Source organism: Larus michahellis, chromosome 1 (assembly GCF_964199755.1).
Source record: "Larus michahellis chromosome 1, bLarMic1.1, whole genome shotgun sequence".
NCBI classification, from domain to species: Eukaryota; Metazoa; Chordata; class Aves; order Charadriiformes; family Laridae; genus Larus; species Larus michahellis.
In genome coordinates, this window is record NC_133896.1 from 57,443,068 (window position 1) to 57,465,597 (window position 22,530).

Genomic DNA, 22,530 nt, shown 5'->3' on the forward strand with positions numbered 1-22,530 from the left:
AGATTGAGTTTCTATATTTTTTTGTTCTGCTGAAAACACCAGAGAAGGAGGATGCTTCTTTCCAGGAAAGATGGATACAAAAATTAAGGTGTCTGGCATCGGGAAATGCCCTCAGCTGGGTTCTGACACACTGTGGCAAACCCTCATACTGTAAGCTTGGGAAAGCCATATACGCATACATGTATGTCTAAAAACGCAGCTAGACCCCAGTTATCCGGGGAAATTTTGGCTGAAAGTAACTTTTTAAAGGGAAATCTGGTCTCTTAAAACTCCCAAGCAGTTCTGATAGTGTTTCTTATTGTCATTGTGTGCCTCAGTTTCCCATATGTACAGCAATGAGTAAGTCAGGATAACCACACTGACACATTCCCAGTCAAACACTTCAGCTTTTCATCCACATACAACGCTTATCTACTAGAATCCACCACGAGGCAACTACAGCAATGTCTTTCAGTCTTCGTCCAGTCCCAGACTAAACCTGAACCAGGTGCAGCACTGAAAGCAGCTATCCCTGCCCAGCTGCCAAAATAAGCTCAAACGAGCTCTGGCCCAAATGGTCTGAGCCCTAGGTCAATACCACTGGCTGGAGCTCAGTCCCAGGTCAAGAGTCACCCATGTCCCCATCCGCCTGCCCCATTTATTGACAGAGTAACTTTATTTACTCTGGGCTAGCTGGAGCGTGGTTGCTTTTTGTGAAAAACAAAGGAGCACGTACAGAGCTGCGGGGCTGTAAGCAGAAGGTGGTGCAGGCAAGGTAGGTGAGGAGGACCTGAGGCTAGAATAAAAGCAGATGCTGCAGGGAGGAGCGAGTTGTGGTGCAACGGAGTACAGGGAGCCCAGCATCAGGAGACTGGGCAGCAAGAAGCACAAGAAGACCAGAGGGAGTCTTGCAGGTGGGGACTGAGAGACGCTGTGCTTTGCTGTCATCTGCATGACCACGGTGGTAACCGGACCCGCTGTCTGCTGCTACCTTCCCTCCTTCAAGCAATCTACACCTGCCAGCCATCATCTGCTCCATCCCTGTCCTGGGGAGCACACATCCTGCATTTTGCCTCTCCCTCCAATGGGACCAAGGAGGGTAGCTAAGAAATATATCAGTTGCTCAGCAACTTCTTGTTCCCTGAGGAGGACAACATAAGCTATCTGTACCAGCCTCCTGGGTTGTTCTTCTCTGCACAGCTGGAGGTGATCCTACCCTGACTTTCTCCAGGCTCCCCTTCTTCAGCCTGCGGATCTTCTCCCCCTGCAAGAACTCCGAAACCTCCATTTCAGAAAAGAAAAAAGCCACTGCACAGGGTGTGCTGACCCATCGCGGCAGGACGGTGCAGGACAAAGGCCAAGCTGAAGGGACACGGCATCGGGTTATTGATCACTGGGGAGACCTTGAGCTTGGGTAAATAGATGTCCTCCTCTCTACCCCACTCCATGTGTATGTGAGCTGGCTTGCGTAGGCGGGTGTGGGCCAGGCCTCACAGGCGGCAGCAGGTTTCAAAGGTAGGTCTGCAGGTCTGGGGGAAACCCCGTGCCTACCATCAAATCTTCTAACAAAGAGGCTCTTCTACTGCTGCTTCCTGCCCTCCTCCCCCAACCCCTCCGTCTGCGGTTCTTTGCTTGTGCCTGCTGTTTCTGAAGGGATGCTGTGATAGCGGAGAAGCGCACTTGCTCTCCTGGACCACCCAACCTGGTTCACTGGGGAGGACATCCTCCCCAGGTGTTGCACAAAAAAGTGGCCCGTGGTAAGGAAAGGAAGGCAGTCTGTGCTGGTCCTGTTTGTGCAGCGTACCTCTCCAGAAAGGTGCATTAGAGCAAGCAGATGTGCAGCTGATTGTCCAAGTACCGATCTTCACGAAGCTGGGTTTAATGTTTCAGAGTAAGTTACCCAGTGCTTATGTTCTGCGAGCATGTTTCTGTGTTGCAAGGCAGCCTGGAAGGATTAGGGCTCAGTAACTGGGGGAAGGCAAGGAGACCGAGGAAACCACTCTCCCCTATCATGTGGATACCATCCCAGGGTATCCACATCTGCAACAAGTTCCTCCTGTGCATTCATGCCCACACTGTCACACCTTTGCGCACCACTGGGCGCAAAGATGACTCGCAGACACGTAGACATGGCACAGGCATTCCCCAGGATCTCTGTGCCCTCCGACATGGGTGCATTCACATCCCTTTCCTCTTCAGCCACAGAAACACAGAAAGCCTTTGAGGGCAGCCATGCACTGGGTGATGGCAGAGGAAAGGAGAAGGAAGGTGGGTGAGACAGGTAACCAAGATTAATGTGGCTCTCTTGGGCAATGGCATTTCTTATCCTCAGAGTCTGGGGCTGACAGAAGGGGTGCTGGTCAGGATGAAGCAAAAGAAGTAGCCTTGGTTAAATGAGGGGCAAAGCCAGAAGGTGTCCCCTGGCACAAGCAGAGGGTGGCAGAAGGGCTGGACATTGTTCAGGTGCTCTTTCCTCACTAGCTCAGCTAGTGAGCCAGTGCCAGCGAGGACTTAACCCTGGGACACATGGTCTGGTGGGAATGGCAAGGTTTGCTTACCTTTAGGGACCAAGAACAAAATGGCTCAGCAGGCAAAGTACAACTTTAGGCTCCCAGGCTGGGCTGTTGTGTGCAACTTCTGTGTGCATTTTGAGGTCATGGATTTTCTTTTGCATTGATTTCTAGGTCAATAAAATACTGGTTTTAAAACCATTCCCAGCCTGGGAGGACAATATGTTTGCCTCTAGAGAAATCCATTATTGTACTCATTTGTGGTTTTGGCAGAAGCAAAACCCAGGAAACGCCTTTGAAAATTGAGGGGTTACCCAGGAGGCGTAGACAGGACAGTGTCCTGTAAGCCTGTCTCCCACTGAATTAGGAGTTTTACTCACATCTGCACTGAGTAAAGTCTTTGATGGTTAGCACAGAGATCTCTTGGGGCTATGGATCTTGGGAGAGGAGCACAGAGGTGGCAGAGCACCTCCAGACATAGATGTAAAGGGATGCAGAAAACCCAGCCTGACCATGGTGTGCTGTGTCACTAGATGCCCCTGATGGAGGCCGAGGAACAAGAGGAAGATGCCAACTCCCTCTCAAAGGACGGGTCAGAGACAAACTCCCGTGACTGCCTACGCTATGTGCCCCTTGGGTTAGCCTTTCTTTTGCTGGCTGGAGCTGCTGCAGCAACCTGGTATTTCCTAGGTAAAAATTCAACATGTTTTGTCCCTGCGTGGGAGGTGGATGGGGTATAGTCAAGGCAATACCCAGCCCAAAGTGCATTAGTGACTCCGGGTGATCTTTATAGACTCATACATAGGGGTAAACGCCTCTCTCCTGCATCTCAGCAAGGTAATCCAGTAGTGTCTTCTGTTGGCAGACTACAGACCATGGCACCTGGAACCGTCCGTCCTGCAGTTTTACTCTGGCAGCCTCCAGGTCCTCAATCGCCAATACTCCCCGGACCTTGGGCAGGTGGAGTCCAGAGCCTTCTGGTTGGAGTCAGCTAAGCTCCAGAAGATGGTGAGGGCAATTTCATGACCAGAGCTGGCCCAGAGGCAGTTCAGTGAGTAGAAAGAGGAAGGGGTCAGGTACCCCCATCCATGTGACAGTCTTGGTGGGTCTATACAGCAAGAGGGATCGAACATAGGGTTGACCATAGGTCCTTTGCCACTGTAACATTGCACAATAGTTATCAGACGACATTCTCGTTGCAGCTGAAGGAACTCATTCGTGCCACAGAGCTGGGTCGATATTACAACTCGAGCACAGTGTATGCCTTTGGGTGAGTAGCACCCACAGCATTTTTGCTTCTTCGTGTGTGAAAGCTTACAGTCGATTGTACTCTGATTTCACTGAAATCTGGCCATGACAAACTGCTGCAGTCCCCACCATTAGGGTTAGGCTAGTCTGGGCAGTCCAGATCCAGAATGTTTCCAGCATGACAGAGCTGGGGATATTTTGAGATGCTCATTTTCATCTGAGGTCATGAGGAAAAGCCAAAACTGAGAAATTTTTCAGAGAGGCAAAAGTTCAAGAGAGGAAAAAAATCACTGTCAAGAATTGAAAAAAAACCAAAACAACCCTGGGCTTGGCATTCTCAGTAGAAACTAAGCAGCTGGAAATTAATTTCTCTAATTCAAGAAAATCATTTTATGGCCTGATTCTAGGCACCAAAAGGGAGAGGTCAGAATGCACGATGGAAAAGGTGTTCCAGCCAAGAAGCACAGTCCACCTGGGAATAGGATAAGAATGGAATGGGACAGATGTAGGACTACAGCTTTGCAGGTCATCACAGTAGATCAAGAAAGCAGGAATAACTTCCAAACTGACGTATACATTTGCTCCTGATTTTTTTCTATGGAAAATTGCACCTCTAAATTTGTCCTTCAGCTAAGGAAAATTCCAATTTTGATGTAACTCCATTTTCAACTGGGGAAAGAAAAGTTTCATTTGCTATTCTTCCTCTAGCCTGTTACTGAACAAAGGTTTGTTTCAACATCTCTTCCCCCTCCCCCAGCCAATTTTCTCTGCCAGCTGGTTGAACAGAGCTTTCCCAGTCACAGTCTTCTGCAGCTTGAGCCTGCCCAGCATTAATGGCTTGTGGTAAGGTACAGAGTCATAAATCATCCACTTGTCACCACTGGGAGGTGAGACAATGAAGTCTTGAGCATTTCTTTTCAACCTCTGTTCAGTAATAACCAAAGGTCACTTCTACCTGAAATGAGACTACTCATCAGACCAGTCTTGATTAATTATCACATTAATTTGACCACGTATGGTCATCACTAAAGCCAGATGGCATAAAATGGCTTCTTCCTCCAAAGGACTGAGCATTAACTAGCACCATGGATGTAGCAGCTTTCATGGTCCTCAGAGTTGTTCCTCTGGGTCACAGCAGCGCAGCTGGCAAGTCCACGCAGAAATGTTGGATGTGTGGAAAAACAGTGGGGGGTTAATCTCTGGGGTTTGCCTCTCTAGTGATTCTGGAGAGGAAGAGAGAGGATATTTAACATGCTATTTCTCTGTTAGGGAGGGGGCTCTGACCTTCTTCTTCTGGTTTGCCCTCCAAATCCCTGAGAGTCAGCAGAAGGAGGTGACTGCTGAGAAGGTAAACACAATGCTCCACCAAGAGCTCTTCACCAGCTTCAACAGTTCGGGCAGCCTGTCCTACCAGACAGAGTACAGAGTGAACCCAGACTCACTGGTTCTGCTGGGTAAGTACCATCTGCTCAGCTGTGGCCTGAGCAGTCAAGACTACTCCAAGGTTTACAAGGTCTTGAAGGGAGATTAGGAGAAGAGGCCAGAAGTCCCTACTAAAGGGGGTAGAGGAAACCCAAAGAAGATAGGGAAGAAGTGAGGATCAGGAGATACAATTACACATTTTTTTTCCTGATAGACAAGAACTGAAGTATGATTAAAAAAAACCATTATTCCTTTGAAGGATTAAAGGTTACTGGGGACACAGCTGACCGAAACCAGCTAGGTTACACTTTTTTTTTTTTCTTCCTCCTTCTCCCACCAGTTTTGGCTTCTGTGGAGTAAGATCTTACATGGGTCATGACTTTGATCAGCCCTGCTCAAAAATAGCAAGCAATTAGGTTTCCTGCTTTCCTTTGGGAGATTATTCCAGGCTACTTGATCGCAAGAAGAACAAAGGCGTTGTACCTGAGTCACCACTAGTCTTACTCTGAGACAAAGCATTGTTGCCACGTCATCTCCTGACATGATGTTAAGGATTGTCATTGCCCAAAGTGAAGATCATAGCCCATTCAAAAAGCCATCCCTACAGAACTTCTCTAAAATAGGTGTTAGATAAAGGACTAGGCACTGTATCTATATTCAATGCATCCAAGTCCAATGGAATTTGTATTTGGTCTTTAAAATGAGACTTAACTTCTCAGACTGATCTAATCCCTCTTACAGAACCCCAAACATCTTAAATACATTGTGTTTCTTCTCTCCCCTTGCTACTCTCATTTCCAAGTTTCTTCTTCCCGTGAAATGTTACATCTCCAAGTTTTTTCCCCCAGGCATGTTATCTTGCATTTTTCTAAGGCGAATCTCATTTTAATCTATCCCACCCATATTTTCTTTCACTTTTCACACCACGTCTCAATTGTTTTGTTTTGGGGGTCATTTTTTTTTGTAACCCCAAAGAAAATTTGATTTCTTCAAAACCATTTTCAATCTCTCATCCGGAACATTGTGTTAAGATCTTATTCTGAAGCTGCATTAGCATCTCATAAAGACATCTCCTCCCTCAGTTACCATTAGTCCCTTACTACTTCTTATGATTTGTTTCCACCATACTAGACCTTATGCTCAGCCAATCTAAATTAACTTTCTTAAGAAAGATATCATAAGACAATATGCTAAATGCTTCCAAGTCAGACCATTTTCCCTTCATTTACTCACTTCACAATGTAACTCATAAACAAATAAAAAGGATGGTGCCATTTTTTTAGCTGTTCCCAGCTCCCTCTTATTCCCTTTGCACCTATTTCACTGTTTTATTCATTTCAGCAGACCACACTTCTTTCTATTTTGGAATTAACACACCAGTTGTAGATTCTCCAGCTCCTTCTGCTTTCCCTAGTCCTTTCCTCCTCCCTCTCCAGTCAGAAGCACAGCCTAGCAACTAAGGCAAAAGCCAGAAACCTCTGCACTGCTGAGCCAGGGTGACCTCAAGCCAGTGACTTAACCTCTGGCTTCATTTGCTCTGCAAAATTGGAGTGAAAAAATAGCTAGCTAGTAGCAAGTCATTAGCATTTCATTGCTTTCTGACAGACTCATTTGCTGACCTGCGTAGCTTTAAACATCAAGTTTCACTGCAGCCTGCTTTAAGACACAGAGCTGCAAACCACTGACTAGCGCAGGAACCTCTCCAACATCTCCAGTGCTTTATTTTCACTAACAGCTACACTCGCCCCAGGACACTAGCCTCCCCTTCCGCCCGAAGAGTTTCAGAACATCATTCTCTTTACAGGAACCCAGTTTTATTACCTTCAGTTAAAATCGTACTTAATATCAGCTCAGCATACTCCTTCCCTGCAGCACGTGAGCTGCTCTAGGGGCCTGCCTTATGCCTGCAGGATCATCTTTTCCACAACATCTGTTTTCACCGTGAAAAAATTGCTCAGCTCTCCCCACAGAATTGCAAGCTCTGCTTAGGAACTACAAAAGACCAAAGCCCTGACCCAGGCAAGCCCCCAACAGCAATTCTCACACCCAACTGATCTCAGAGTGCCTTTTGTTTTGGCCATTATTCCCAGTAGCACCTGATCTCTGGCCGCTCCCAGTTCAGCTGGGACGCTGGAGCAAAGCCCAGCTCTCCTAAAAGTGTTGTCCACCCTGTGACTCTGTTTTGCAAAGATTTGTAGTCCTTGGTGGTGGCTTTCTCTGCAACTCACTTCTCCAGAGGTGGACTCTGCAAGGATGTTGAGTAGCTTACCAATCAGTGGTCATTTAAAGAGACCTCATTCCCCACCCTCGGTAACTCCCATGCATTTCAGTGAGGGTTGTTTAAACTGGGAGAGCAAGGGAGGGGTAAGGAGACGGTGGGTGAAGGCTCTGGGAAGTGGGATTGAGCCCTGTGGTGTGGCTGGCAAAGGAGAGGGGTGGCTGGCAGAGGCAATGCCCAGCCCTCCTGTGAAGGGGAAGAGGTTGTCCTGGAATAGCACACAAAAACGAGGGAGGAAAAAAGGCAGAGAAGACCTTGGTGGGCTGGAGAGCACGAATCAGAGCTGCTGGATCTGGGGCAGAGGCCAGAGAGATTTCCCAGAGAGATGAGGTAGGGAAGGCATGACTGAAACTGCTCTCTGAAAGCAGACAGAGAAGCACCTGGAGTGTGCCCCATGTCAAAGTTTTAAGGGAGCCATTTATGTAGGAAGGAAGAGAGTCATCACCTGCCATGATAGCATTCAGATACTGCCAGTTTATCTTTTTGTTTATCTTCCTTTATATATTTCCTTTCTAACAGAATCCAGTGTGAAAGACATAGTAGTGCTGAAATCCACGCTGGGTAGGCTATTTTTTCCTTTCCTTTTGAGTTTGTGACTTTGCGGGAGGGATTTTTACAGGGGACGGAAAGTTTCTTGGTTTCCAGGAGTTGTAAATCCTGGGAAGGGGAGGTGAGAACAGTCGCAAGGGAGCACCAGTGCCGCTGCTTGGCCAGATCCAAACTACATGACGTGGCTACTTGCTGGACCATTCTGAGCATCCTGACACCTCTGCCCCAGTAGCACACCACTGTGCAGAGACACCAGCTCCCAGGGGCAGTGCAGCCACCTTAGTAAAGTCTTGTCCCTGTCCTGATGACTCCTGTCAAATAGCTTATTGTACTGGTAAAACAGTGCTAATTCCAGGCCCTATTAAATCCTATTGAGTGGGGTGGGAGTTTCCCTGCATGGCTCTGCACAGGATGTGGTGTCAGTCATTTAGGAGACTGTTGTCTAAGCCATGTTTGAAGGTGCTTTTAGTAATTTCAGGCAGTGTTGTAAGTGCTGTGGCTAGCAGCTTGCATTAGATATACTATTGGAAACTCACCTTTAAGCTGACTTTTACTCAAAAATCCTGGACTGGAAGCCTGCCGAAACCTGGAAATCAGATGAGGAGGGTGTAAATCCAGGAAGAATATGGGGGTGATAGGAGAAAGAGATGAAAAAGAAAATTAAGCCAAGGGAAGGTAACTGCACTGTGCTGATATTTAAAGCCTGAGATAGTACTGGCTTAACCAAGGAAGAGGGGACAGTTCTTAAAGAGAGAAACTGGGACACTGGTATGAGGGGACCTGTGCCACTGCAACATATGTAAGAGGAAACTTAAATCACTGGCATGAGTCAGCCTCACCCCGAAACAGGGCTCACACTGATATCCCAAGTGACAATCACATATCTTAAATTTCCCTTACAATCACTCCTAAGCCCCTCTTTCCCTCCATTTGTATCACCCTGAGGATTAAATCCCTCTATCTTTCCCCTGGATTCAGGTTGCTACAGATACAGCTATGTCCAGGAGGATGATGTCCTAAGGCTGGAGGGCCCTGACTACCTGGCCTCCAGTTGTCTTTGGCACCTCCACGGCCTCAAGGGCTACATGATCAAGCTACGCCTGGAATGGACTCTCCCGGACTGCAGGGACCGCCTGGCTATGTATGATGCAGCTGGGCCCCTGGAGAAACACCTCATCACCTCGTAGGTAGCTCCTGAGCAGGGCGAGCACGGCGGGGAAGCCGGGCAGGATGGCACGACACACCACAGCAGGGGAAGGTGTCAGACTACATCAGAGGAAATTCTCTTTGATGCAGAACCTGCCTCTCGCTGATCAGCTGAAGTCACTGATGTGGGATATCACACAGCCAGCCGTGCAGTCTGAGAGATTAAGGCAGCACAAGCTGCCTCTCTGCTGGCCCTTTATTTGATTCAGTTAGTGCCTCACAGCAGGCCTGTGCTGTGGATAACACAGACCTCCGTTGTCTCTCTTTCTCGTTCTTCTCTTCTGTTTGTTTGTCGCTTACTTCACTCCCATCCTTTTATCTCTTTCCCCTCAGAATCTACGGCTGCAGCCGGCAGGAGCCCGTTGTGGAAGTCCTTTCATCTGGCCCTGTCATGTCCATTGTATGGAAGAAAGCAATGTACAGCTACTATGACCCCTTCATCCTCTCAGCACAGGTGGTGCCTCTCAAAGGTGAGGAAGGCTGGAGGAGAGCGGCCATAGATACAGGACAGAGATGGGTTATCTCCTACAACTTCACCGCTCCTAGAGGTGCTGCATCCCCACTAGGAGCAGAATTAACTCGAGATTGCAAGGGTAGAGGTGGTCAGTAAAAAGCAGGTTAAATGTTGCTCACCTGGAGTCATAAATTAGCATCTGGCTCAAGTCCTTACAGCCCAGGCTCTGGCAAGCAGAGACTGAGTGATCGTGATACTCTACGAGAAGGCCAAGCTATCATGCATGGACAGACTAGATGTGGCCTGGACATCATGTCCAGACGCACCTGCAGATAAATCTCAAGTCAATGGAAGAGTCTAAGGCAGCAATATACATTTACCCTTCTCTGGACAAGAGGAGGAGGCTAAAAGTCTTGCCAGGTAGAAGTGGCCCTTTGAAGGTGTATGGTGGAACAACCCAGTCACCTTTAGTATCAGGCCTTAGAGCTCCTTTCTGCCCTCCTACAATGGTATCCCCAGGCCGAGGTTGAGCTGACAGGTGGCCGGGCTTTGAATGTCTGTATTTACAGCCTGCGAAGTGAACATAACTCTGCGGGAAGACCTGGAGCTGCAGGGGAAGATCGGCACCCCGCACTACCCCAGTTACTACTCGCCCAACACCCAGTGCAACTGGCACATGAGGGTAAGAGCCAGCTCCCACAAGAACAGCCCCCGCCTCCCTGAAAGCCACGTTGGGGGGGGGCTACGGCCAGCGCTGTCAGTCAGATCATCATGGGAAGCAAGCAGAGGGTGGCAGCCTGCCTAACCTCCACGTAATGTGAGTTTCCGAAGGGGGAGGAGGCTAATATTGCGTGCTGTGGCGGAAATGCTGTAGCTGAGGAGGAATCTGAAATTTGGTCTCTGGAGGAGTTCTTCAAGGCAGAACCAGATTGCTAGGAATTCATAGGAATTACCATGCTTTGAGACCAGAGGCAGAGCCACGCTGGGCTGCAGCGTGGCCCCAGTTTAAATGGTTCTTCCTTCTGGCCTGCAATGTGTGAATCAGCAGCTCGCCACTTCACGTCTACCCTGGCTGCTGTTGTTGCACGGAGTGGGCTGCAGCACTCACAGGAGCCGTCTCCACTCTGCTCTGGTTCCCCTCGCCTGCAGGTCCCGTCCCTCGACTACGGGGTCACCCTGTGGTTCGACGCCTACGCACTCAGCAGACAGAAGCACGACCTGCCCTGTACCCAAGGCCAGTGGATAATTCAGAACAGAAGGTGTGTGCTGGGGTCCTGGTTTCTGTCTCTCACTACCCACCTGGAACTAAACTGGGATTAAACCTCTGCAGGTTCCCTGCTTACTTCAGCCACCAGGTCTGAGGAAGGAAAAGCCTATCATCACACTCAGTGGCCACTGTTTGTGCTGGTGCCTCTTGCTTTTCTACTTCTTTTTCAGCCTCTCTTGCCCACAGGCTCCCCCCCAGTGAGCACATTTCTTACAGATTTGCTTCCAGCTAGCAGCCTGCCTTGTCTGTCTTGCTGTTTGCATCAGGCTTCCTAGTTTTCTCCTGTGTGTGTAACCTTGGTGTCCTCCCACGTCTCCTGTGTTTGCAAATCTGCCTGTCACCACCTCTGCAATATTATCTGTGCGTGCCATTGCTTTGCATCCACCTCCGTACAGATCTTTCACCTAGCTCCATATCCTCCTGCTTTGACTACAGCCAGTTCCCTCTGTGGGACTTCCCAAAATTAGCATCCATACGTAGCTGGGGCTGCTGCTTACCACCGCCTAGGTGCAAAGGAGCAAGAGCTGCTGTGCTTCCATTTCCGCAAAGCAGTCTCCAAGGTGGATGGACCTATGGCTTTCTTTTTCCTCCCACTTACTGCAAAATTGCCCCTTTCCCTCCCAAACTTCCCCCAGCCCATCTCATTAACTTCCTCTCCACTGCTCCTGTGGGAGTAACTTCTTTTCCTCTGAAGGGTCTGATCCAGAAGCTCTGTTCCCCTGGTTTAGGATTTCCACTTTTTCTCTCCCTGCCTTCCTCTCTTAAACAGTCAGTGCCACAGTTTCTACAACATGGCTTCTTTGGGAAGATAAACGTAAGAACTGAATTGCTTTGTGTGGCCTGAATTCATCACTTGCCCAGAAAGTGGGAAATGCCCAAAGATAGTAGGATCACTCTGGATCTCATGCCATGTTGAAAGCATTTTGCCTTCCTGGCTTGCCCCCCACACCTAGTCTGTGTGGCCCCCTTACCACCCGAGCCCCACTGAGCCCCCTTGCCCCACTTTGTTGTCTTCTCCTCCCTCCCTGCCCGTGACATTTACTCCTCAGGTTGTATTTACTCCTCAGGTTGTGTGGCCTGCGGACCCTGCAAGCCTACGCTGAGCGGATCCCAGTCACTTCCTCTGCTGATATCACCATCACCTTCACCTCACAGATCTCCTTAACCGGCCCCGGCGTACAGGCAGCTTACAGCCTGTACAACCAATCTGACCGTAAGTTCAGGCTCCTCCCTGCTCCCCAGTGGGGTGGTGGCTACCAGCAGCCCCTGTGCACTTGGCTTGTGTCAGGAGAAACACAAGGCACATCCTGGGAGCCCCAGCTGCCATCTGCCCCTCAGGCACGTGCTCACAAATCAGTGATGCACACACCACCAGTTTCCCAAAAAGAAGAGGCATTTACGTGCAAAGATGCTTCTGCACATGTGGCCCTGTCTCATGTTGCCAGAGCATCCATGTGCCAAAGCCCAAGGTCCGAGAGTTGTCTACAGCCTCACTCCTGTGCTCACATCATGGACTGGCCTTGGGAATTCAATGAGAGACCATTTCTGGCTTGAAGAGATTTCTATTTTGATTATAAGAACTCTTACAGAGAGCGGTTTCCTGCTCACCTTGGAATTTGTGCAAGTGAGAGACAAATAAAACCTCACACAAATACACATACGCACAGATGCAAATGTATGACCATAGTCTGTCTTTCCAAGGTTTCTCCATCTCCATCCTAAAGGGTGCCTGTAATGCACACCAGTCCCTGAATGCGTGCACCTGCCAACACGTGTCTAACACCAACCCCTTCAAGGCCCCAACCAAGTTTTAATAACAACTCCAAAGAACCTATTTCAGCTTTCCCACAGCACTCAGGAGCCATGAAACAGCACTAAACCAGAGGTATAACACACCAGGTGGGTGGTTGCCCTGGTTCTTGCCCGTTGGTACAACGGGAAGCAGGGAAAGAGCCCTCCTTCTCCTGGTGCATAGCCTGGCTCCATTTGCCCATGTTTGAAGTGGATGACGTGGCAGATTTTGGGGAGCGCAACGAGTGCCACCGGCACGCTGCCGCAGCACGTGTGTGGTCAGGAAGGTGTGCAGCTCCACGCCCCACTTTTCAAGCCACGGTGCTCTGCTGCAAGGAGGTTTCCAGTCACTGGGGACTAACTACTCTCTGGTGGTTTCACAGCCTGTCCTGGGGAGTTCCTGTGTTCAGTGAACGGCTTGTGTGTTCCAGTCTGTGACGGGATCAAAGATTGCCCCAATGGGCTGGATGAGAGAAATTGTGGTGAGTGATTTCTTCTCCCCGCTGGTCCCTGGTCTCCTGGAGCCCCTTGCTCCTCCAAATGTAGGGAGAGATGGAGAGGGTTCATTCGGCCTGGGTACAGCCTTGTACCACCCCTGCGGGACCTTAAGCCTCTGCATCCTTTAAAGCTTCGTCTTTCTCGGGAAGGAGCAGCAATGCTTCTTGCTCCTGTGCACAACAGAGTCTTCCTGGGAGAACCCCCTAGTACCCATGCACCAAGAGCTCCAGGCAACCTGAAAGAAGCCCCCTGCCCAGGCTGTCCCCCACCTCGTCCTGCTTTCTCCCCACCCAGGCCTGACAATTAACCTCAGCCCTGGCCTACAGCCCCCTCTGCTGTCATACCACTCGGCATCCCCCTCCCAACCCTCCCACCTTGCCCACACCTCCCTAAGCCCACCAGCTGCCCTGCTCTCTCCCGTTTCCCCCCAGGCCATTTGTGATACTTGATCTGTACAGTTCCTCACCCATATATTGTGCTCCAGTTTGGGAGCATCTAAGTCCTCATCCAGTCATCAGTTCTTTACGCCAACAGCAGTTAGTGCTGACGCAGACACTGTCCCCAGCATTCCAGACTCCTGCAAAACCCCGTTCTCACAGGAACAGCTATTCAGGCTCAGGCATGACACCTAATTAATCTGTTTTCCCATCCCTTGCGTGAGGTGGGGGGCTCATCACATTGCTGCCATCACTAATTTTTCATTAGTTGTCCCCTACAGATGTGTTTTCACAGACAAAAAGATCCCTGAACCACTAGAGACGGCCAATTCCAAAAGACTCAGAGGAAGGTATAGAAAAGTCTAAAGTAAAAGGAAGGAGAAATCTTTCTCAAGGAAGTTTTTAATTTAGTGCTGGAAATGTGAGAGCTCTCACAGGATCGCTGTAGCTGGGTTTTGTATTCTCTGCAGTCTTACTGATGGTGCACTGTCAATCATCCAGCTGTCTGACGTCAGGGCTTGCTTGTTTCCCTCATGGATACATGTGCATCCTTAAGAATATCTAATCCTTTCTTGAATCCTGTTAACTTTTTGGCCCCAGGAATTTCTTGTTTCATTCAGTTCCACAGGTTAACACAGACAAAGACTAAACAAAAGAAGTATTTGTTTCTCAGTGTTTTCAAACATTCCTTTATATTTGAAAAAGAAAATAGAAACATCATTATTTCCTTCCTTTCTTATACTCTTGTCACTGATGCATTTCTGCTTACTTACTCCATGTCTGTATGGAACAGTCCCTGTCTTTAAAATCAATGTTCACATTTCCTCAGACCTTCACATGCCTTTAGTCATCTGGAAGCCTCATGCTAATTACCGAAGAAATTATAGTCATTGCAGGAAGAAAATGCCCAGGAGGTACTGGCCCATCATGTTTGGTGTTGCACATAGATACACACAAACACAGGACAAGTTCCTGCTATGAAAATGTATAATCAGAAGTCAAACTCTGTGATGGGCCTTAGGCCCATCTCCATCCTGAGTAGCTATCAGAGCTCATGGACATTGAGGAATCCATTGGTGTTCAGGACTCATCTGTATCAGAGAGCAAGGAGAGCAGCTGCTCTGTAGGGGAAGGTGACACACTGGCTGAGGGTAACAGCAAGGCAGGAGGAACAGTGACCTCTCCAGACAGGATGCAGTCCTACAGAACCTGAACAAGGCAAACAGAGCAGGTCTGGTGATGGTCGTAACACGGGTTCAACCAAGAGCCCAGTGATCACAAGACAAATCCATGGTGATGAGGCAGGTCTGAGGCCAAGCCAAGAAGCCAATGAAAGTTATGTCAGCATCAGCAAGGTACAAGGTAGGGTGCACTCATACCTACAACATAGATCAGGCAAAGACCAACAGCAAAGACCTCAGATCAAAGGCAACTTAGGACAAGAGGAAACAGCCTCAAGTTGCGTCAGGGGAGGTTTAGATTGGATATTAGGAAAAAATTTTACACTTAAAGGGTTACTAAGCATTGGAACAGGCTGCCCAGGGAAGTGGTTGAGTCACCATCCCTGGAGGTATTTAAAAGATGGGTAGACATAGTGCTTAGAGATATGGTTTAGCAATGGTTTTTATCAGTGTTAGGCTAATGGCTGGACTAGATGATCTGAAAGGTCCCTTCCAACCTAGGCAATTCTATGATTCTATGATTCCTGAGCAAAAGGAAGCCAGGGTCCTGCTCTGCATGTCAGTCTCTTTCAAGACTACACAGTTGCGCTAAACCAGAGCTGGTCTGAAGCACAAGCTGCCAAATCCTTATGAAGTGTGGGAAGAAGTTGCAGAGCCTACTGGTGCCCTTACAGCCCTGACCTCACGCCTGACGCCTTGCCTTGCATGCCTAATTCCTGGGTGCTTCCCTCCCGCGCAGTGTGCCCTGCGAAGTTCCAGTGCCGCGAGGACAGCACGTGCATCGAGTTCAGCAAGGTCTGCAACCAGCAGCTGGACTGCATCAATGGGAGCGACGAGGAGCAGTGCAGTGGAGGTAGGGAGGGGACGGCGCTGGGCTGGCAAACACCTTCCCTCACGCTCAAGCCAAGGCTGTTGGTAGCGTATTTCCCTCCTGAGAGGTAAGGGCACCAGCTGGAAGTTAATGTGCCTGACCTGCTCACAATGTTTGCTCTGTAGATGGCCAAGCTTGCTCAGGAAACTCCCTGTCATCATTTACGGAGTTCCCCCAAGTTCTCTGTTGCCTTTTTTTTCCCCACTCAGAGGAATTCAGGCTGTGTTTGCAAACTGCCACCCTCCCTCAGCCCTGGCTCCCCTTCTTCTTTGCAGGGGTCCCCTGTGGTCCTTTCACCTACCGCTGTGAAGACGGGACCTGTGTGAAGAAACCCAACCCCCTGTGTGACACCACTGCAGACTGCAAGGACCTGTCCGACGAGAAGCGCTGTGGTGAGGAAATGCTCAGTCGCACGTCAGCCCGGCAGGTTCAGGATGCCACATAGCTGCAAGTCACCCCTCTTCCCACTGCCACCCCAGCACAAGCACTCACCCTCCCTTGTTCCACCACCGTCTCCCTACCCCAGCCCCGTGGCAGCAGTGCCACTGCAGGATGGGTGGCAGCAGCCACGAGCCGGCTCTCTGTGCTGAGCTGTGAGCCGGCATTTACTCTTTGGACAGCTGCTCCCCATCTCCTTCAGGCAGAGGCATCAGGCCAGGCAGACGAGTCTCACAGGCCAGGTCCTACCCCACGGGCTGCCTGTTGGACCGCTGTGCTGGCTTGTGTGAAGTAATGCCATCCTACAAGGCTCCAGCCAGGAAAATCACCCCTGACCGCATGGTCGCTGGCAGGGAGAGAGCTCGTGTTTTGATTTCCCTGCTTGGTTTTTCTGGAGCCTCGGTGGGCAATGAAAGGGAACAACTGCGAGGGTCCCTCAACAGGATAGCAGGTAGCACAGACAGGGTACTGCTCTGAAGGGTGCTGTGCAGGTATCGGCAGAGATACGTGCTGGGAGGAAGTGCTCGCTAGACCTGTCCTGGACAGTAAGTACATAAAGCATCTGCTGGCTGGGTAAGGCAAGGGATTAGAGGTCAGTCTCTTCAGTCAATTAAGTAGGAAAGTAAGGGCAGGCACAGTATATCGTGTTCCCTTCCTCCCCTGAAGTACCTGTTGTGTCTCCTCCTCCTCCTCAGACTGCGGGCTCCAAGCCCCTCTCAGCAGGATTGTGGGTGGTGCGAATTCTGTGGAAGGGGAATGGCCGTGGCAGGCCAGTCTGCAAGTTCGGGGACGCCACATTTGCGGGGGAACACTCATTGCTGACCGCTGGGTGGTCTCAGCTGCACACTGCTTCCAGGACGAGAGGTAAATGGAGAGGGGAGCGTGCTGGGCAGGAGAAGGATTTGTGTTGCTTTCCGTGTCATGTGTGATGGGAGGATCATCTGGCTTGTGAAAATGTCATGGGGCAGCCACACCCCTCATCTGGCACCCGTGGCATGCTTCTCGGTGCCTTGGAGCTGGAGGAAAGGGTACGGATACATACACCGTTGTTTGTCTGGGCATGCGGGGGAAAAGGGGCAGCGCAGGGATTCACAGAGCAGCTTTGTGAGGGCAATGGTAATGGAAGACACTTCACAGCTCCACCTTTGCTTTGGCTCTGGCTTGTCCCCATGCTGTCAAAACCATGTAGGTGTCAGCGTGTGCTAGGATGGGGCCAGGATAGCATTACTTGTGAGGGATGCTGTTTGAGTCCCCTGCTGCCCACCCCCAGGGTCTGCCCTTTCAGGAGGAAGCACAGTCTCTCCCCCAGTTCCTTCCACCCCGTGTACGTACCACAACAGTAGCAGTAACATGCAGATCAAGGGGGTTCACCCATTCTTTCAAACTGGGAAGAAGTGAGGAGGAGGAAGGTCCACAGCTGTGCTGGGCAACAGGGCTGGGTGAGGGAAGGAGTGTCCACCCTCAGGCCCAGTCTCCACCTCCTCCAAACTCCCCTTTTCCTCTACCAGCGAGACACTGGGGATCCCCCACCTTCCCAGCTACTACTGCTGGAATTCCCCAGCTGCCTTTCCCTTCTGATGACATGTGAGCTTGGGGAGGAGGAGCTGCTGGTCATCCTTATATGGTGACACCAACATTGGTAGGACTGGAGCTGCTTTGCAGCTCCGCTTCTCACCTCACCCTGGTCCTGCCACGCTCCTACTTGAGTCCTACAACCCTGCAAGGAAGACCACCAGCACTGGGGGCAGGCTTTTTGATGAATTTGCGTGGGATGAATTTGGCCATCTTAGAGATTCTCAATGCAGGATGGATGGAGATAGCACAGCCCTGTTAGATGGTGTATGCATATGCATGTGAGTGTCAGGGAGAGCATTTCAGTGGGGTGAGAGTTAAGAAGTAAGGGGGGAAAAAGAGTAATTTCTTTAAAGGGCTGTCGTACCTTTTAACGCCCTCACCTCTGAGCTGCTTTTCTTGCTTCACTGACTCTTATCAGTTTCTCAGAGCTTGCTCCCCTTCTCCATGTCTCCTTCACCTCACAGCTTTGCTTCACCAGCTCAGCTCTTGCTCTCTGTCCTACCATAGTCATACCAAGCAAGCCCTGCTTGCTTGTCTAACCTACATATACCTTTTAGCCTGCTTTGCTAAGGGAAATAAGTAAATATGAGCAAATTGCCTGTGTGTAGGAGTGTCTGCCCAAAGTTGATTCCGCTGTACGAGCACAGCAAGGCATCAAAGAGATGTCCCAACTTGTTTCTTGAAATCAGTAAACAAATTAAAAAAGAGGCCACTCTGAGGAGATGATCATCCATATCAGATACTCTTCAAAAGACTGTGACAGAAGCAGCCACGGTCTGCCCATACTTCTCTGTTCATGTGATGAGTTATCTTCTCTGTTGCATCCTACAGACTGGCCTCTGCCTCCATCTGGACTGTTTACTTGGGCAAACATTTGCAAAATGCCACCAGCCACACAGAGGTATCCTTCAAGGTGATCCGCCTCTTCCTCCACCCTTACTACGAGGAGGACAGCCATGATTATGATGTGGCCCTGCTCCAGCTGGACCATCCTGTGATCATCTCACCCTCAATCCAGCCCATCTGCTTGCCCGCCCCTTCTCACCTCTTTGAGCCTGGCCTTCATTGCTGGATCACTGGCTGGGGAGCCCTCAAGGAAGGTGGTAGGTGCAAGGTCTTTGCTGGTGGCCTACTATAGCAGAGCCAAGGTGGAAACATAGGTTCAGATGTGGGGTAGGCAGCACAGACTTCTGTTCACCCCAAAGCATTGTGACTCCTTCACCCCCTTTGATTTGGGGTCACAGGTTGGCCAAAGTTACCAGTCGAGCGACTTGAAACCTCATTTGGAGAGGCAGGCGTGACAGTCTGGTAAGCTATATGGGGACAGCTTGTGTTCCTTCATCCAAAGACTAGAATAGCCCTTCAGGAATTAGGGGTCTGACAAGGGTCTATTCAGCTGCGGCCACAGCATGGAGCAGACCCAGTCCTAAAGCCCAGCCCCATGCCTACACGGACACGTGGGCTCCTCTTGGGTGATTCCCCAGGAGCAGAGCCTGACCAGAGAAAGTAGAGATGAAAAACTGCTCTTCATCAAACCAGGACTGGATCAAAGAATAGAATAATAGAATCATAGAATGGTTTGGTTTGGAGAGGACCTTAAAAATCATCTACTTCCAACCCCCTGCCGTGGGTAGAGACACCTCCCACTAGACCAGGCTGCTCAAAGTCCCATCCAGCCTGGTCTTGAACATTTCCAGGGAAGGGGCATCCACAGCTTCCCTGGGCAACCTGTTGCAGAGTCTCACCACCCTCGGTGTAAAGAATTTCTTCCTAATATCTAATCTAAATCTCCCCTCTTTCAGTTTAAAACTGTTACCCTTCGTCTTATCGCTACAGTCCCTGGTAAAGAGTCCCTCTCCATCTCTCCTGTAGGATCTCCTGCGGACACCTGTCTGAGGCCCTGCAGCAACATTTTCCCCATGTCAAAGACCCTAGGACTTGGGTCCCCCCAGTAACACCTGTAGCAGTAAATTCAATGGGAGCAGTGCAGGGTCTGAGTGGTGTCCCCTGAGGATCATGCTGTGTAATTGTTAGCTTGCACCCTGGTACCATTTTGGCCACATAGCACCCACACACTCCTGAGGGATGGCATGGGCCAAGACCTGTTCCCATGGGGTGGTACAGATGAGTCCATTCTGTTTTGTGAGGAAGAGTTTAGCTGTAGGGGCATGACCCCTCGTGTCGCCTCCCCATAGGACCAACAAAGAGGTGCAGGCTGTTCTTTAGTGGTGCCTGGCACAGGAATGTAGATGTGCTCACCCAGGTCAGCTCAGTGCCTTCACTCACACTCATACACTTGCTCCAGTTGCTTCCTAAATGGAAATACTCACGGGTCTATCCAGAAGCAGACACTTTGCTTTGCATACTTAACCAGAAGAACTTAACAACCATTTTAATGAGAAGTAAATCCAAACCTCTAGCATCCCAGAGATTTCCTCAAATAAGAATCCCCCTCGTTCCAAAATCTGAAGTGCCCACAACATATTCCTGTAGGGAAAGGGACTGCAGGGGAATGTTGCTCCTTTCATGCAGGTGAAACGCTCTGCTGAAAGTCAGAGACTGTGATGCCAGTGGAGAGCAGAACAGTAATTCAGATGGCAGCTGTCAGCATGCAGTCAGATAGGCATGGACTAGGGGATCACCATTGGGAAGGTCCACCATTGCTAACCTGCACTGCTTTTGGTGCTCTACCCCTCAGGGCACATCAGCAATGTTCTGCAGAAGGTGGACGTGCAGCTTATCCAGCAGGACATCTGCAGTGAAGCCTATCACTACATGATTTCTCCCAGGATGCTGTGTGCTGGGTACCACAAGGGCAAGAAAGATGCCTGCCAGGTAACAGAGGAGTTGTGGGATCAGGGTTGACTACTGGAGGTGGGGTGTGTCCCAAGTCTCCCAAATGCTCTTCATAGCCTGAAATGAGGGTGAAAAGACCAAAAAATGCCTGACTACCCCAACCCTTCCTCTGGTTTAAGTGGCCAACAACAGCTCTGAGGACCACTTCTCCCCAGCATCTTTGCCTTAGACGGGATCCAAACACACTTAAACTCCCTTTCTCATTTCAATCCATTCTGCGATCTTTACCTCCCACTTCCAAGTCTACATCAGTGTCTTTCCCCCTCAGCTTCATTAGCATCTGTCACACACAGTAACCTGTTTGTTTCTTCATTAATACCAAGCTCAAGGAATTCGTCTGTCTCCCATACCTCCGGTTATCCAGTTAAATTCCACCAGCTCTCCATATATTGCTCTCCATGTATTTGGAAATGACACATGGAGCAGAAGGAAACAATACAGCTGTCAGCTTCTTGAGAGCTGGAGGAATTTGTATCATGAAGGAATGCAACAATGGGTTGGATGTTTGCACTGGAGACTGTTTTTGACATCTGCCTAAGGTACAAGGGATGTTGCAGATGTCCCAGGCATGAGTTGGAGGGATACAGGAATCTGCATACAGAGAGACTCAAAGCCGGTGTAATCATACAGCAGGAGAAGCTGGTGGATCACCATCACCCCATTTTTCTTTCCTTTTCTCTAGGGTGATTCTGGAGGTCCACTGGCCTGCAAGGAACCCAGTGGCAGGTGGTTTCTGGCTGGTTTGGTCAGCTGGGGAATGGGATGCGCACGTCCAAATCGCTATGGAGTATACACCAGGATCACTCAAGTGCTGGGCTGGATGAACCAAACCATGAGCTGAGAAAAGTGCATCTCTGCCTTCTCCCCATCAGACCTACGCTCACATGGCACTTGTTCTTGATCTTGCTCACTTGCCTCTCAGAAAGAGTTTCTGTGTGGGATGTTGTCATACCCAGGATGCTCTTCTGAGCAGGGTAAAAAAAAAAAAAGGCTGCCATGGGGATTGTAGGAAAAAGCAGGCAGACCCTTTTCCCCCTCAGTGCTTCCCAGGGAGCATCCCAAGTTGTTTTTAGACCATCCATCCAAAAGAGTTGGAGGGGGGCAGGGGGGGACAATGACACGGCACACAGCCATGGTCCCAAGTTGATGATTTCTGAGAAAAGGAATAAGGGGAGCTGAACTTTCCATGAACCATGTGATTCAGCCACAATCTTATGCTGGAACATTTGCTGAAAGAAAATGTGACTGATGTAGTTAGAGATTCCAGTAACTGTGAAATCAATCTGCCTCCCTCTTCCTTCCTGCTGCTCGTCCTTCTTCCCCCTTCCCCTCCCATCACTCCTCCTCTTCCATCTCCCTAATTACTTCTTTTCTTAGCTGTCGTGTGCTGCTCAGCTCAGCCAGGCAACTCTTCACGTCTAACTGACTCCCAGGCACGAGTCCAGCATCACACCCCCAAGCGCGTGTCCTGCCTCCCTGCTGGAGCAGCACCAGCCTCCATCACTGCACTTTCCTCAGGGAAAGGCCCCGGCCCCTCAGTAGAAACTCTGGAGCAGCCTCCCATCCCCTTCCCTCAGCCCTTCTAAATATCTGTAACATGAGGGATTCTCATCTGCTTCCATCTCCTAACTTAGATAATCTAGGAGGTGAAGGAGAAGGCTTCAGGGCACAGGGCTTAAACAGTCATTGCTATGGGTTTGGTTTTTTTACTGAAGATATACATCTATATATGTGTGTGTGTATATATATACAATGGGCCACTCTCTGGAATTAGAAATAAAATTAATTTGAGGGTTTTTTTGGCTCGAGTTTGCCTTACTCTGTTAAAAATTGTCTTGGGGTTTGTAGCTTTTTGACCAAACTCCAATCCTGGCACTGGGAACCGGCAAAAGCTTCCACACCCCTGGCCCTCCCTCTCGGCTGTCCCCCAGGCACAGTGGGGCCAATATGCTAGCTAGATAGGTGGTCCT

At 49.8% G+C, this 22,530-nt stretch overlaps 1 protein-coding gene across 4 annotated transcripts; it reads left to right on the plus strand.

Annotated features, from left to right (window-relative positions):
* Positions 1 to 706: 706 nt before the first annotated feature.
* On the plus strand, positions 707 to 22,356 carry TMPRSS6 (transmembrane serine protease 6). Of its 4 annotated transcripts, XM_074579638.1 has the most exons (19): positions 707 to 1,393; positions 2,179 to 2,247; positions 3,023 to 3,179; positions 3,355 to 3,497; positions 3,692 to 3,759; positions 5,007 to 5,191; positions 7,957 to 7,998; positions 8,965 to 9,169; positions 9,526 to 9,662; positions 10,216 to 10,328; positions 10,796 to 10,905; positions 11,981 to 12,126; positions 13,088 to 13,186; positions 15,560 to 15,673; positions 15,967 to 16,083; positions 16,825 to 16,993; positions 18,536 to 18,807; positions 20,403 to 20,539; positions 21,243 to 22,356. In XM_074579638.1, exons 2-19 carry the CDS (start codon positions 2,212 to 2,214, stop codon positions 21,399 to 21,401), a joined length of 2,409 nt encoding a protein of 802 aa, XP_074435739.1. In that variant the 5' UTR covers positions 707 to 1,393; positions 2,179 to 2,211; the 3' UTR covers positions 21,402 to 22,356. The 4 variants fall into 4 exon arrangements, with proteins under 4 accessions (XP_074435739.1, XP_074435759.1, XP_074435749.1 ...); XM_074579658.1 differs by lacking the exon at positions 2,179 to 2,247 and having other exon boundaries at positions 708 to 1,494; XM_074579648.1 differs by lacking the exon at positions 2,179 to 2,247 and having other exon boundaries at positions 708 to 1,393.
* Positions 22,357 to 22,530: the final 174 nt, after the last annotated feature.

What these genes read in the sequence shown, in the direction of transcription:
- TMPRSS6 (XM_074579638.1), top strand. Translation starts at nt 2,212, where the DNA reads ATGCACTGGGTGATGGCAGAGGAAAGGAGAAGGAAG. An exon ending in GAGAAACACCTCATCACCTC is followed by an intron (nt 9,170 to 9,525) that starts GTAGGTAGCTCC and finishes CTTTCCCCTCAG; the next exon opens with AATCTACGGCTGCAGCCGGC. An exon ending in GGGAGCCCTCAAGGAAGGTG is followed by an intron (nt 18,808 to 20,402) that starts GTAGGTGCAAGG and finishes TCTACCCCTCAG; the next exon opens with GGCACATCAGCAATGTTCTG.